General features: G+C 40.5%; 2 protein-coding genes across 2 annotated transcripts in view; both read right to left on the minus strand.

Annotated features, from left to right (window-relative positions):
• LOC127424300 (rab11 family-interacting protein 1-like) overlaps positions 1-3,296 on the minus strand; it is a 36,449-nt gene extending 33,153 nt beyond the window's left edge. Inside the window, exon 1 of the mRNA XM_051669342.1 lies at positions 2,841-3,296. Coding sequence (XP_051525302.1) covers positions 2,841-3,187 — 347 coding nt within the window. The 5' untranslated portion in view covers positions 3,188-3,296. The remainder of the gene's footprint in view (positions 1-2,840) is intronic.
• A 1,931-nt stretch (positions 3,297-5,227) lies between these two features.
• The window catches only part of LOC127424298 (adhesion G protein-coupled receptor A2), a 144,123-nt gene continuing 134,840 nt past the window's right edge, over positions 5,228-14,510 (minus strand). Inside the window, exon 19 of the mRNA XM_051669339.1 lies at positions 5,228-12,519. Within this exon, the coding sequence (XP_051525299.1) occupies positions 11,055-12,519 (1,465 nt within the window). The 3' untranslated portion in view covers positions 5,228-11,054. The remainder of the gene's footprint in view (positions 12,520-14,510) is intronic.

The following is a 14,510-nucleotide window of genomic DNA, read 5'->3' on the forward strand; positions in this document are numbered from 1 at the left end:
ATGTTGTTCAGAACTACACCCAAGACTTTCACCCACTATTGTACTTGTGTATATGGTTGTGTGACAATAAAAGTGATTTGATTTGATTTTAAATGTATAAATGTCTGTTTTGTCCAGCCTGTTGTATTAGTATTTATTTATCACCCCTTATTTATTTTAGATACAGTTCCTATATATTGTTATTTACACAGAGCAAATATACTATTTTTTAAATCTACATTTATTACGTATTGTATTTCAATAGGGATATAATTTATTACAGCTGACAGTTACGTGAGTAAACAAGGTTTGAACATCAACCGTAACAAGATCAAATTGAAGTTCATGGCTTTTTAACACTTCTGTGTACAAATTTGAAGGCTGTTTATTGGATTAATACAGGTAAACATCATAATATGCGACTACGCATTATTTTACGGAGAGCTTACGACCTAATAGTTAAGTCTTGCCTTAAGAACAGGTGGTGCATCCAAATTAAGCACTGACTTATTTACAAACTAACTAGTAGTTACTAAGCCCTTAGTGTGGACATTACATCCCAACTTACGTGAGACCTTACGCACAGCTGGTGCAACCCTACCCTGATGTCTTACAACTAAATTGAACAAAAAAGAGATCTGAATCCTTAAAAGTCCAGATGCAAGTTGAAACATAAAAAAAAAGAAAGAAAAAAGAAAAGAAAAAAAGGCAAAAAGAAAACACTGGTTTCTTTTCTACTGAAGACTTGAAGACTGGAATTACTGTTAATTTTGCTGCTACATTATCCAGTATACTAGTTAATAATAAAGTGCTTCTTAATAAGCTATACATTTATTTTGAAATAATGTGTAGTTAGAGGTTTGTGTTTCTTTACATATTAAAGAGTACACCCAATTAGTTCCACACAATAATGTAAAGATATTCTAAACTGATTATGCAAAAAAAAAAAAAAACAACACTGGTATCGGCATTGGCCAATACTGAGATTTCCAATATCGGAATCGGAAGAGAAAAAGTGGTATCAGTGCATCCCTGTAAACTGGCAAAAATGCATATTAATTTAACAATGCATTTGGTGATTTGGAAACAGTTTTCTTAAGTCCAATGAAGACGAATGAGAAACATTGAGTGAAATATCACAATATATTGTAGTTTTGAATCGCAATACACCAAAAATAAATATAGATTATTTCAGATATATAGATATACAAAAAGTTTAGAATAATGTACAGATTTTTCTGTTTCGGAAGGAAACTGGTACTTTAATTCATCAAAGTGGCATTCAGCTGATCACAAAGTATAGTCAGGACATTACTGATGTAATAAACAGCACCATCACTATTTGAAAAAAATAATTTTTGATCAAATCTAGACAGGCCCCATTTCCAGCAGCCATCACTCCAACACCTTATCCTTGAGTAATCATGCTAAATTGCTAATTTGGTACTAGAAAATCACTTGCCATTATATCAAACACTGCTGAAAGATATTTGGTTTGTTAAATGAAGCTTAACATTGTCTTAGTGTTTGTTTTTGAGTTGCCACAGTATGCAATAGACTGGCATGTCTTAAGGTCAATATTAGGTCAAAAATGGCAAAAAAGAAACAGCTTTCTCTAGAAACTCATCAGTCAATCATTGTTTTGAGGAATGAAGGCTATACAATGCTTGAAAATGCCAAAAAATAAATAAATGAAGATTTCATACAAAGGTTACACTAAATTCTTCAAAGACAAAGGACAACTGGCTCTAACAAGGACAGAAACAGATGTGGAAGGCCAGATGTACAACTAAACAAGAGGATAAGTACATCAGAGTCTCTAGTTTGAGAAATAGACACCTCACATGTCCTCAGCTGACAGCTTCATTGAATTCTACCCGCTCAACACTAGTTTCATGTACAACAATACAGAGAAGAATCAGGGGTGCAGACCTTATGGGAAGAACTGCAAAGAAAAAGCTACTTTTGAAACAGAAAAACAAAAAGAAACGTTTAGAGTGGGCAAAGAAACACAAACAATGGACAACAGATAATTGGAAAAGAGTGTTATGGATCTTAACCCCATTGAGCTTTTGTGGGATCAGCTAGACTGTAAGGTGTGTGAGAAGTGCCCGACAAGACAGCCACATTTATGGCAAGTGCTACAGGAAGCGTGGGGTGAAATGTAATTTGAGTATCTGGACAAATTAGACAGCTAGAATGCCAAGGATCTGCAAAGCTGTCATTGCTGCATGTGGAGGATTTTTTGATGAGAACTCTTTGAATGTAGTTTAGATATATTATATCGTACCGCCAGTTACCTTGTGATTCCCACACCTAAGTGATTAAAGATGATCGCATAACAATCACGAGGACACAAACATGAGGGATCCGTCCTCAGAGGCAAAGTGTACTATTACTTGACTAATATTGTTTTACAAGGGTGGAGTACTGAGGTCTGCTCATTCAAAAACAGGGACCAAAATCTAATCTGTAAAATACTCAAATCAGTTTAAAACTTCTTTGAGGGAAAATGAGAGTTTAATTTAGTTTAATACCAAGTTTGATGGGGAAACTTAAAGAATGTGTCTGTAGGTGCTGTAAGCGATTTTAACAGTTCTATAATTTAGTAAAATAGAATGTTTACACGGACCGCGGCCACTTAAGTTTTCGCCGTTTACAGAGACAGGTGTGATATTTCATGGCGCCTTTTTGAATGATATTTTTCAGGGAATTTCGGCATTTTTCTGCTGGTCTTTTTCCTTGAAAAATCGCTCACAGCACCTTTACGTTTTTTTTAATTTATTTATTTTTATGAAAAGGCCAACTCAAACACCTGCACAACACACTTATATTCCCACATATGACAGAATGCCACTCACTCTGTCTTTTTGCACGATCTGTTGGCATGTAGGTCCAGAAGGTTGATGACAGCCTGCCCCAAAAACTTGTCCAGCCCCACCAGGGCTCGGTGCATTGCGATGATGTACAGCGTACATCGCTCTGCATTCCCCTGATGATGAAACAGCGGTAGATCGAACGTCGCTTCCTCCTTCCACTCGGGAGAAACGCATTTCTCCACCACCGACGTGGAAAACTTGTCCTTACCCACCTGCATGATGGCATAGGCGTCGTTCGTGCCATTTTTGCCCTTGATGCGCAGGTGTCGCGCTTGGAGCAACGTTACCTGTGCGCTGGTGGGATACCACTGCTGGTCACCCAAAGACATTCTCCGCACTGTTTGATTAAGTCCAGGACAAACCTTGACGAAAAGTTGCGTTTCTTCGTCTGATCACCGTTTGATGTTGAATTGACACTCTGGTGTCGCTTGCTGCTCTGTGTGTAGTTCCCTCTCGTTGAGCGTGTAACTGTTTGGGAGCTCTTATAAGCCCCGCCCCCAACCATGACGTGTACTGTGTATCCAGCGCTCAGGTGATACAGGTATCACATTTTAAAGAAATGTTTCACCAGAAAATGAAAATTCTTACATTATTTACTCATTCTCATGCCAGATGTGTATGACTTTCTTCTGCAGAACACAAACGCATATTTTTAGAAGAATATCTCAGCTCTGTAGGTCCATACAATGGAAGTGAATGGTGGCCAAAACTTTGAAGCTCCAAAAAGCACATAAAGGCAGCATAAAAGTAATCCATATGACTCCAGTAGTTAAATCTATATCTTCAAAAACAAGACAACGTCAACACTCTGAAAAAGCTGCAGGGGATTTAAAAAATATATATATATATTTAATCCCCTGCTGTTAATAAAAGACTCTTTTCTAGAGACATTATAGAGTGTTGGTCTTATTTTTGCGATAGTTCCTTGGCCTAGGCACCTGAACTTGCTGGGAGAGCGCGGTGACTATGTTTGTTTAAATCAATATCTTCAGAATCAATATGCTAGGCATGGGTGAGAAACAGATCAATATTCAAGTCCTTTTTTACTCTAAATCTCCACCTTGACCAGCCCCGACCAGTAGATAGCGGTATGCATGAAAATGTGAATGCCAAAAAAACAAGAATACAGAAGAGACAGTGAAAGTGGAGATTTATGGTAAATAAGGACTTAAATATTGATCTGTTTCTCACCCACACCTATCATATCACTTCTGAAGACATGGATTTAACCACTGGAGTCCTATGGATTACTTTTGTGCTGCATTTCTTTAATTTTGTGCTTCAAAGTTCTGGTCACCATTCACTTGCATTGTGAGGACCTACAGAGCTGAGATATTCTTCTAAAAATCTTTGTTTGTGTTCAGCAGAAGAAAGAAAGTCATACACATCTGGGATGGCACAAGGGTGAGTAAATGATGAGAGAGTTTTATTTTTTGGTTGAACTATTCCTTTAATGTCTTTATGTAATGGCTGTACCCTTCTTTTTTTTCTCTCTGTATACTGTATTCTTTATATATCAATAAAAAATGCAGGTAAATAGTAATTCCCAACATAAAAATCTATCATAATTATAATTGTAATATTTAGTAACTTCTAGATAGTAATTTAAATAAATGTCACATTGGTGAAATGTCACAGAATAGAGACAGTTTAGTTTGGTGCACTCATGTCAATAGGTAAATTTACCTAATTTTAGGAGACCATTCAAAGTAGTGTCATCCAGTGCATACATTTTGTCGGGAATGAAAACAAGGCTGTCTTCAATGGCATAAACTGTATAAACCTGTATAAACATCTTAGATCACATCTAATATTTTCATTGTACAGACTTTACATCTATCACTTACAGCAGTGTTTGGCCAACTTCCTAAATTCGTATCAGCAACCCAAATTAATCATTGTTAAAGCACAGGTTTTAAAGGCTGTTTCAGTGAAACAAAAATAGAAAGCGATAGTCTGAGCAGTCGTTTTGAAGGCCGATTGGTCATCATCTCTCAGATTTACACACTGGAGAGGATCAGTCTGCAGTTAATCAGACAGATCAATGAAAACTATTATTTTTTTAGTAAACTTTGCCTCTACACTGGCTATAAACTTGGGAATAAACCTCAAACACTAAAATAAACTTACAGTACAGGATGTACATCTAACAACAGTGGTAAATGAATGATAGTTTTCCTTAGCTCTATTTGATAAACACTTGAATGAGAGCTAAATGCTCAAAACAGCCTTTGTCAGTGATGAGAATGTAAACAGTCAGTGATGCTCTCAGTGTCAGTGTACTGTACTGAATGTCCCACCCAAGCTACAGTTCTGTAATCTGGTTGGACAGCGTATATGTCAATAAAACAAGGGCCACTTTTGATAGGCTTTATTTGCTTTGGAGGATGTCAATTTACATATTACATTGAGACAGAAGTTGTGTAGTTGCCAAATGCAAAACAGTGTGTGTCACTCTCAGCTTTTCTTATTTATGTCACACACGATACATTCAAGTAAATTTCTAAAACAAACAAAATAATTTAGAATTAATGGCATTTTTTCCAAACCTTTATTTTGCATCAGATCATTGATAAGGCACAATCTTAACATCTATGATAAATATATTACTGAAATCGATACAAAAATGCTGCTAACATTTTTAAATTGACGTGAGTGACAAAAATATAAATATTTAAGATATTACTGAAATCTCCCTTTTTTAACTTCGAGATGACAATTAAAACGTCATGGTTACTTTCGTAACCTCCGTTCCCTGATGGAGGAAACGAGACGTTGTGTCGATGTAGTGACACTAGGGGTCACTCTTGGGAGCCCCAAACACCTCTGCTTTTTGAAAAAAGTCCAATGGGAATTGGCGAGTAGAATTTGCATGCCACTCTCCTGGACATATGGGTATAAAAGGAGCTGGTATGCAACCACTCATTCAGGTTTTGTGCTGAGGAGCCGAGACAAGGTCCCGGCCATTTCAGCGGGTAGTTCAGCATTGTGGCAAGAGGGACACAACGTCTCATTCCCTCCATCAGGGAACGGAGGTTACGAAAGTAACCAGGACGTTCCCTATCTGTCACTCACTCGACGTTGTGTCGATGTAGTGACACTAGGGATCCATATACAAAAGCCACAACTAGCTGAACTGTGTTATGTGGACTGGCGGTGCGAGACGGGCAGACCACTGTGTGCCTCATAGCCAGCGCACCAGGCCGTCACGTAACCTCCCCCAACACTCTTGAGCGTCGAACGGTCCTTTGGGAACAAGTCGACTGCCCAACAAATAGGGACAGGCTTGCCCAGCCGTGGCCTCTTTTCCTCTTTTTTCTCCCAAAAAGAGTGGAATTTGTTAATCGACTGGCGGCCATAAATGTCTACGTTGTGGGGATGTCACTCCCAAGGGGAAGACACGCGGAGACCACACCCCGCCCAGAGAAGGGGGGGGGGGGGGTATTTTGAGTGGAAATATGTCACATGGTCTTACTGAGTCTTGTTGGTAGTATGTCATGTGGAGAAGTCACATGGTAGGTCCTACCCAAGGGGGGAGGAGTTTCTACAAGCATGGTGACCGGGGGCAGAGGGGCCTCTGCCCAAGGAAGACGCAGTTTACCGACAGGGAAACGATTTAGCAGAAGATACATCACATGGGGTCATCTTTGGGGAACCAGAGCATGTGGAGCACCTACCCTTGCACAGGGTCTGTGCAAGTAGGCTCACTGGGGAAACACGTGTTTGCATAGTCCAGGGTGCCAGCTGTGTGCCAGCGCATCTATACTGAGGGGTGCCTCGGTCAGGGTGTACCAAAGTGGGCAGTGGGAGGATTCCCAGGAAGCAAACAGGTCTACCTGTGCTCGACCGAATCGAATCCAAAACAGCTGGTCCACTCTCCACTGAGCGTAACCTGTCGTGACAGCGCGTCCGCTGTGGTGTTGAGGTCGCCCGGGATGCCGCACCATGACCTTCGTTGCCCGGAGAGTGAGGTCGGTTGCCGAGCGCAGCTCCTGTAACAATCCCGGGTCAGAACTACCCTCGTGCAGTTCTCTTAGCACCTTGGCTTGATGCACTTGCAGGAGAGCCATGGCATGCAGGGCTGAGGCGGCCTGTCCAGTGGCAGTGCAAGCCTTAGTCGCCAGAGACCTTAACCTTACAGGCACTGGACGGGCGGCCCCGCCAGGTGGCGGCGTTTTGCGGGCACAGGTGTACCGCCTTATCCGCCTGGGGGATCACTGAGTACCCCCTGGCAGCCCCACCATCAAGGGTAGTGAGAGCGGAGGAGCTCAGAGACCGGGTCCAGGCAGTGAAAGGTGCCCGCTGTGACCTTGTGAGCTCCTCATGCACCTCCGGGAAGAAAGGGACCGGGGCAGGGCGTGGCCGTGAGCAGCGCTCTGGGCCCAGGAACCAATCGTCAGGCTGCGAAGGTTCAGGGGGGGTGGAGGGTTCCACTCCAGCCCGACACACGCAGCCGCCCGGGCAAGCATGGCTGCCAGCTGCGCGTCAGGCTGTGACTGGGTGACCACACCCGAAGGTGGGAGAGTCCTCAAGGTCAGACTGGACAGCCCGCTCTCCGATGCTGCAATCGAGAGCTCATCCACTTCGCGAGAGCCAAAACGAGATCGCGAACTCGCCCTGAGACGAACTGGCAGTCTCATCCCAGCGGGGCAAATGAGTGTACTGGCGAATGGGAGGTCCGTGGGGAGTTTCCCGATGGAGTGGCTCCCATTGGGGTCCCCAAATCGCCCCCAGTGCTAACCGATGCGGCCTCAAACCCATAGGTAGAAGGACCGAGGCGGAGAGCCGCTGGGGTGGTCTTTCCTTCTAACAAAGGAAAAACCGCGACGTTGCGATGGTAACGCTCTCGCAGTGAGAACATGACCCGTCCACGAACGCTGTCTCCGCGTGGGCACCTCTTAAAAAGACGCTCTCCATTAATGCCACTCTTTTAAGAAGGGAAAATATACTCTTTTAGTAGGAAGAATATACTCTTTTGGCTGCTGAAGCGCCCAGGGGCATTCCCTACACTTCACCAGTGCAAGAGGGGGAGAAGCCACTGTAATGCGCCGTAAATCCAACAGCTTTTCGAGGTGAATGGGTCGTCTGAGTAATTCAGCTCGCTGAACACAACCGCTCGGCTCCGAAGAGAAAATCTGAATGAGTGGTTGCATACCAGCTCCTTTTATACCCGTATGTCCGGGAGCGTGGCATGCAAATTCCACTCGCCAATTCCCATTGGCCTTTTTTCAAAAAGCAGAGGCGTTTGGGGCTCCCAAGAGTGACTGCTAGTGTCACTACATCGAAACAACGTCGAGTGAGTGACAGATAGGGAACAATAGTTAAGATAACAATGAATTTATACTGACTGTCAGAAGCTAGGCCTACCAAGAGGCAAAGAAAATTGCTCATGCAAATATCACAATGTCACATGAAACCATAATGCACAAAATGTACATTTCTTTCTAAGATAAAAAGTATTTCATACATGTGGCACACTTTGTGCAGGCCACAAACTTCCATGTATTTGACTGTAGATTTTTGTTGCTGTCGTAGTTTCAGATGACACCTTAAATCATAACCTACTGACATCATATACATCCAAAATAAAATAGCACATGAAATCTGTAATGACATTATGCTGATAACTATATCAGTCTTCATGGCTAAACTGATAAAAATGGTTAATGACTCTGGACATCATGACATTAAATGCTTCATAAATTTGAATTTCAAGAGGAGGACTGGTTCTTTACTAATAGTGAAAATGTACCCAATATGAGGGAGATTTCTGGCTTGTAGGGTTAAAAGGCAAATATGTTTGTTACATTTAACAAAATTGCAAATAAGCTCATCACTGTAATGTTAAAAGGTGTTTAAACCATAAGCATCTTTGGCATGCAAACATCCCTGAAAACACACTTTAAAGTTATTCGTTTTATTTTGATTAAAGTTTAAGCTAAAGACAAGCAATGCATTTCGCTTCTGACTTTGTCACAATGTGACAAAGGTCTAAAAATAACAGCACTAAAAAATTGTAACTTGTGGGCCTTGGATGAACATAGTCAGTGAAAAGATCTCACACTGACCACACAATTCCTGGGATTGTTAATTCTTGATTTGCATGAGACAAAGTTATTTGGATACTCTTTAGGATCAAAAGATCAAGGAATAGCAAATCACAAATTCCTTGCTAACGGATACCAAACATTTGGATATGATTTGAAGGGAGTAATAAAAATTATTGGTAGATCGCAAATTCTTAGTAATAGCTTCGCATTTTTGGGCTAAATGAAGCTTGGTAATTTACAATATTTGTTATAAAAATTATGAGGCCACCAATCCGCTGTAAAATACTGATTATCATAAAATTGCATAGGCTAATAACAGTTCCACCAAAATATTAATACTGATATGTATAATATAAATACATTATTATTCAAAAGAATATGTAAAAAGCTCACATAAGCCATCAGGTTGCGACATGAGATAAACAGGCCTGAACGAAGTGCTAAAATGTCCATGTTATACATGGTACTACAACAGAACAAGTAGGGACAAACAATCATCCCTCTTCATCCAATCCCTCAGTCACTATAGAGTGACCACTGCAGCAGTTGTCACTTTGATGATATCATTTGTCCAACAACGGCATTTATTTTCAGTGCATTTGATCAATGGCAGAAATTACCCAGTAGAGGACACTATGATTCAACATTTTTCCCAAGCGTTTGCTTTCTGCTCAACAGTGTCAGCAGAAAATAACAAAAATCTTACTACCAATTAACATTGGATGGAATTTTTGGAATGGAAGTCATAGCTTTCCATATTCATGTTGGACTGACCATAGGATGCATGCTTATTAGTGCTAGAGTTAATGAAGTTCAATTAACACTGTAATGGTCAAACAATACATACATAACACATAATGTACATTCTTACAGACATATAAGTGAAATAAATTGAATGAAACACATGAACACAACAGAAACAAGAAAATCATCTTGGGAAACAAACATTGCTGTCTCCAGATGGACTTGAAATCCATCTTGATAGATATGCATAGTCAGAAACTAAACTTAATGCTCACATATCCCTTGGCATATTCAAAATCAAAAGATATTTGTTCATTGCTTTCGAACAAATTTGTTAGATTAAGTGGTATTACAGACAAACAAAAGCACAAAAACAATTTTGCATATTGTATTACACCAACTCCTCCGCCAATCTCTTTTTAGAGGCGTCAGGTTTTGCATACACACCCCTTCTCTTTTTTCATATTTATAAAATGTAATTTGGCCTCATAATGTCCTCCATTTGACACCACAATGTCTAGAGCCCCTGAAAGCATTGCCGACAAACAAGTGACAATTATCTGGCAACGATGTTAGCTTGACTGTTCAAAAATGCAAAAATGAAAATTCTTGCATCACTTACTCACCCTCATATTGTTCCAAACCTGTATGACTTTATTCCTGTGTAACACAAAATGAGATTTTAGGCAGAATGTTTCACTTTCATTGTATACAACAACATAAAAAAAAAAAATAAAATAAAAAAATAAATAATGCAAGTGAATAATTGGCAAATTAACTGAGGCAAAAATTCTCAGCTTCTCTAGTTGTGTTCCAAGGAAAAAAGTCATGAATTTGTATCAGTATGAGGGTGAATTATTTTTATTTTTGGGTGAACTATCCTTCAAAAGTGCACTCAGTAATTTTTATGCATGTCGTCTTGGACTTACACTGACACCTAGTGGTGTGGATGCAGCGTCATTTAAATGCAAAAGTTTTCAGTTACCGATGCCATTGTAGAACTTCACTATTCACAGTCCATGAGTGAAAGTGTCCGGTAACAGGCCGGTTACTGAGATTAAGTGAGTAGTATTCAGCTGGTCATGTGATGCTAACATGGCCGCCCCATGAGGAGACCCTCTCCTTGTAGAATAAAACAGCTTTCATAAAGTTACTGATATGACTGGAGTCTTCATCCCATGTGAGTGATCATGATTTTATACATAAGTTTCAAAATTACAATTCTTTTTTTAAGGAGTACAACTTTTTTAATGAGCCAAAAATTATCGAGTGCACCTTTAAATATGCAAAGTTGATCATAAAACAAGCCAAATATTTCTCTTGTGGAGAAATAAGCAATAAGCCTATTACGCTTTCAAGAAACTTTAAATGTCAGTTCTTACAATTATACCAAAGCTCACTATTATACTGTTGTCTCACTTTTCCAAACCCTGCTCTTCATACTAACCGAACCCTGTGATTGGTCCGTCCCGCTAGTGTCCAGTTCTATCACGGAACCATTTAGTGTTCCATTTGGTGCTGAAACTGTTGACAACGAAGCTGTCGCAGTGACCGTCCCGGTGACATTCATTGTCATGTTGAGAGGGAATGAGCTCCGCTTGGATTCTCTTTCAGACACAGCCGCCAGTTTCAGATTGTCTTTGCTAGCACTACGCCGTTGAGCATTCTGCTGCATGGCAACCCTACTGGCCACCGACGGCAACAGTGGAAAAGGTTTCCTACTTCCACTGCTTCCTCCATCGCTACCTTCTGAAGGGCTTGTCGCAAGTCCCTCCCTTCTGTGCCGCCCATTGGTTAGAGGCCCATTTAGGCTCTCTGAATGGCTGTTCCGTAGACTTCCATTCTCACTGGAAGCATGTTTGGGTAGATGGTGGATATTTAATTTCTCCGTCCCAGAGGGTCCTAAAGCGCTCATGCTACCTCCTCCACCTGCTCTGAGAGCTTTGAGGCGATAGTGCCCTCTGCCATCACCTCTGTGATGGTACTGGCCATTGCCACCCTTGGTTCTACTACAAGCCTTCCTCCTTTGAGGCTGCTGGGCGGGCAGTGTGCTGCTCAGACTGGGCGGCATATTATTGGCAGGTTTGTTGTTGGCATTGTTCTCTGTGCTTGTACTTGTATTTGTTCTTGTTGGTGCTCGGGTTGCATTGTTCACATTGTCTTGTGTCACCTGGAGAAGGTTTGTGAGTTTGCAAGTTCCAGCACCAATGCTACTAGTTCCACTTGGAGTAGATGAGGACCTGGCAGAAGAAGAGTAATGGTTGGGGTCTGTTGGCGGATGGCAGGCTACAAAAAGCTGCGAGCCTCTATCTGAGCTACTTTGAACTCCAACGGTTGCAGTACAGGGGTGGCTATAGGCTGGCATGGGCTGAGAACGACGATATCCAGGACAACAGCCTAGCCATGCTGCCTGGACATCCAAACGCTTGAAACAATGATGGAGCACCAAGAAAATCCCTAATCCGGTGGCAGTTCCCCCATAGAGGCAACTGAAGAGCTTTTGCTCTCTGTCAACATGCCAAATTGCCATAGCACCGCAACACCACAGCCCCAGAAACACAAACTGCGTTGCCACCAGCACCAAACACTGTGCCTTCAAGGAGTACTGGTCTTCCACTGTTATCCCAGCATGTACCGGCCCCACAACAGAATCCGTCGAGAGCAGACTGGTGCTGCCGCTGAGTGCTGGTTGGCTCTCTGGCAAGGGGGAGGGGTTGGAGGCGGGGCAATGAGGATCTTTGGAACTCTGGAAGTTTCGGTGCCTCAGGCAAAACACAGTGCACAGGAAGTAGATCCAGGTCACCAGAATAATCAATCCAGCTGGAATGTAGAAAGCACCGAAACTGGGTTGCCATACCAACCAGCAGCTGCAGAGGAGTCAGGAGCAGTGAAAAAGGTCAGAGAGGGCAAAGGCTGTAATTACTCAAATTAAAGAAACACAAAGCAAGCTCTGTATTAAACAGGCACATTTTAAAGGGGCTTTAAAGGAGCAGGTCAGCATGTGTAATAAATTTGCAATAAGTATCAGAGAGTCAGTAAAAGAACAGAAGCTAATCAAAAACAGAAAAGATGACCTCAGGCAAATAAATTTTACATTAAGTATGCCGCCAGTCTAAATGACTAAAACGTGACAAAAACACTGTAAAATTTGCAATAAAAATATCACATGGTGAGAGGCCTCTTTGTAATTTGTATCACTTAATTCATTCTTGGACGCTGTTAATACTGAAATTAAATCTGAAATTATTCTTATTATAGAATGGATAGTTATGGTCCTGGATGCTGATTGGTCAATACAGTGCTCTAGCCCTGTGAAAATATTATGTATAATAAAGTATAAAAAAATATGATTATGTTCCTGGTCCCGTTACAAACATATAAAAAAACTGCACCAATAGACTGACATGTCTTAAGGGTGTCATCAGGGCCGTAGCTAGTGGGGTGAAAGGCGGTAATGATTCTAAGGGCCCAAAGTTTCAGGGGGCCCCACAACAAATTCTAAACTGTATTTTTTAATAGGAAAGGGACCCAGGGCAATATACAGTCAGGGGGGCCAGATTACCTTGCAACGGCCCTGCATGTCGCACACCGGACGAGAAGCGCAATGCTCCGTCACGGAACATCACAGATAGGACAAAGCACAGGTGCCGCACACAAAATGCGTTGGTGCAGTTAATAGAGGTGGGAGTCCAAAGCTTTGAATCTATTCACCACTGTAAACCATACTGTTGTCATTACTGGAAAAATCAAGTTGTTTTAATTAAATATTACTTAAAAAGTCAAGTTTTCGGCCTGTTACTCAAATATCTAAAAAAAAAATCCTTGAACTTCCTTGAACTTATTTTTCTCAAGAAAATCCATAGACTTAAGATTTTAAGTGTTACTAACTCAAACTATTGAGTACAAAATTGAGGCTATGGGGAATACCCACAGTGCCTTGTGCTTTAATTATTGAATTATGTTTTCTTTGGTCAAAGGGAACTTATGGGGGTATTTAAATACTGTAGATGTTATTAAGAATATTAAGAGGTTTTTGGCTCTTTTGCAGTATTATTAGTGTTTTTTTTTTGTGTGTTTTTTTTTTTTTTTTTTTTTTTTTTTGCAAATAGTTGTTTGTGTGATGTCATTATTAGGGTGATCTGTGTCCCATTTGGTCAAGTTTTTTCTATAAACACTATTACATTTCTCAGTGATACAGTACAACTGAAATACAAACATATCGTATATGCATTTCTGTAGAGAAATTAGGTTAATTTGATGACTGACCTAGAATCAGTTATAATCTTATTTATTTTTAAACTGTGTTATTGAATGACCTAAATTTGAGACAATTCAATTAAAATTATTAAGCAACGACATTTAAATTGCAAATCTGAGTTAAGTCTACTTGCATCTAGTTACCTTCACTTAAATAGTTAAGTTCATTCTATATGAACACCAAGTTGAACTAAATTACACTGGTATTGGAGATGACATTACTCAGTTCAATTGAGGGAACGTGTTTACTCCATAAATTGAGTCAACTTATTTGGGTTTTTAATGTACAAACAAAAGTTACACACAAAGGTTTTTATACTTTTTCAAGAATGAACAAGTGACATTGATGAGCTTGCAGGTTAGTATATGAAAAATACGGTGCAACTGCACAACAGTACACACTGAAAGATTTAAGGGCGATTTTTATTATGCAATTTTTCTGTAGCCTAGGCTTAATTCAAACTGTCAAAGCACAAAAAGACAAACCTGTTACTGAAAGATTGTCTATACACAATATATCTTTTATCCCAGGCTAAAGTTAATAATATGTCCCTTGATAACGATTGGGGAAAAATATAACTGAATTTAATGGAAAACAAAA

Source organism: Myxocyprinus asiaticus, chromosome 33 (assembly GCF_019703515.2).
Source record: "Myxocyprinus asiaticus isolate MX2 ecotype Aquarium Trade chromosome 33, UBuf_Myxa_2, whole genome shotgun sequence".
NCBI classification, from domain to species: Eukaryota; Metazoa; Chordata; class Actinopteri; order Cypriniformes; family Catostomidae; genus Myxocyprinus; species Myxocyprinus asiaticus.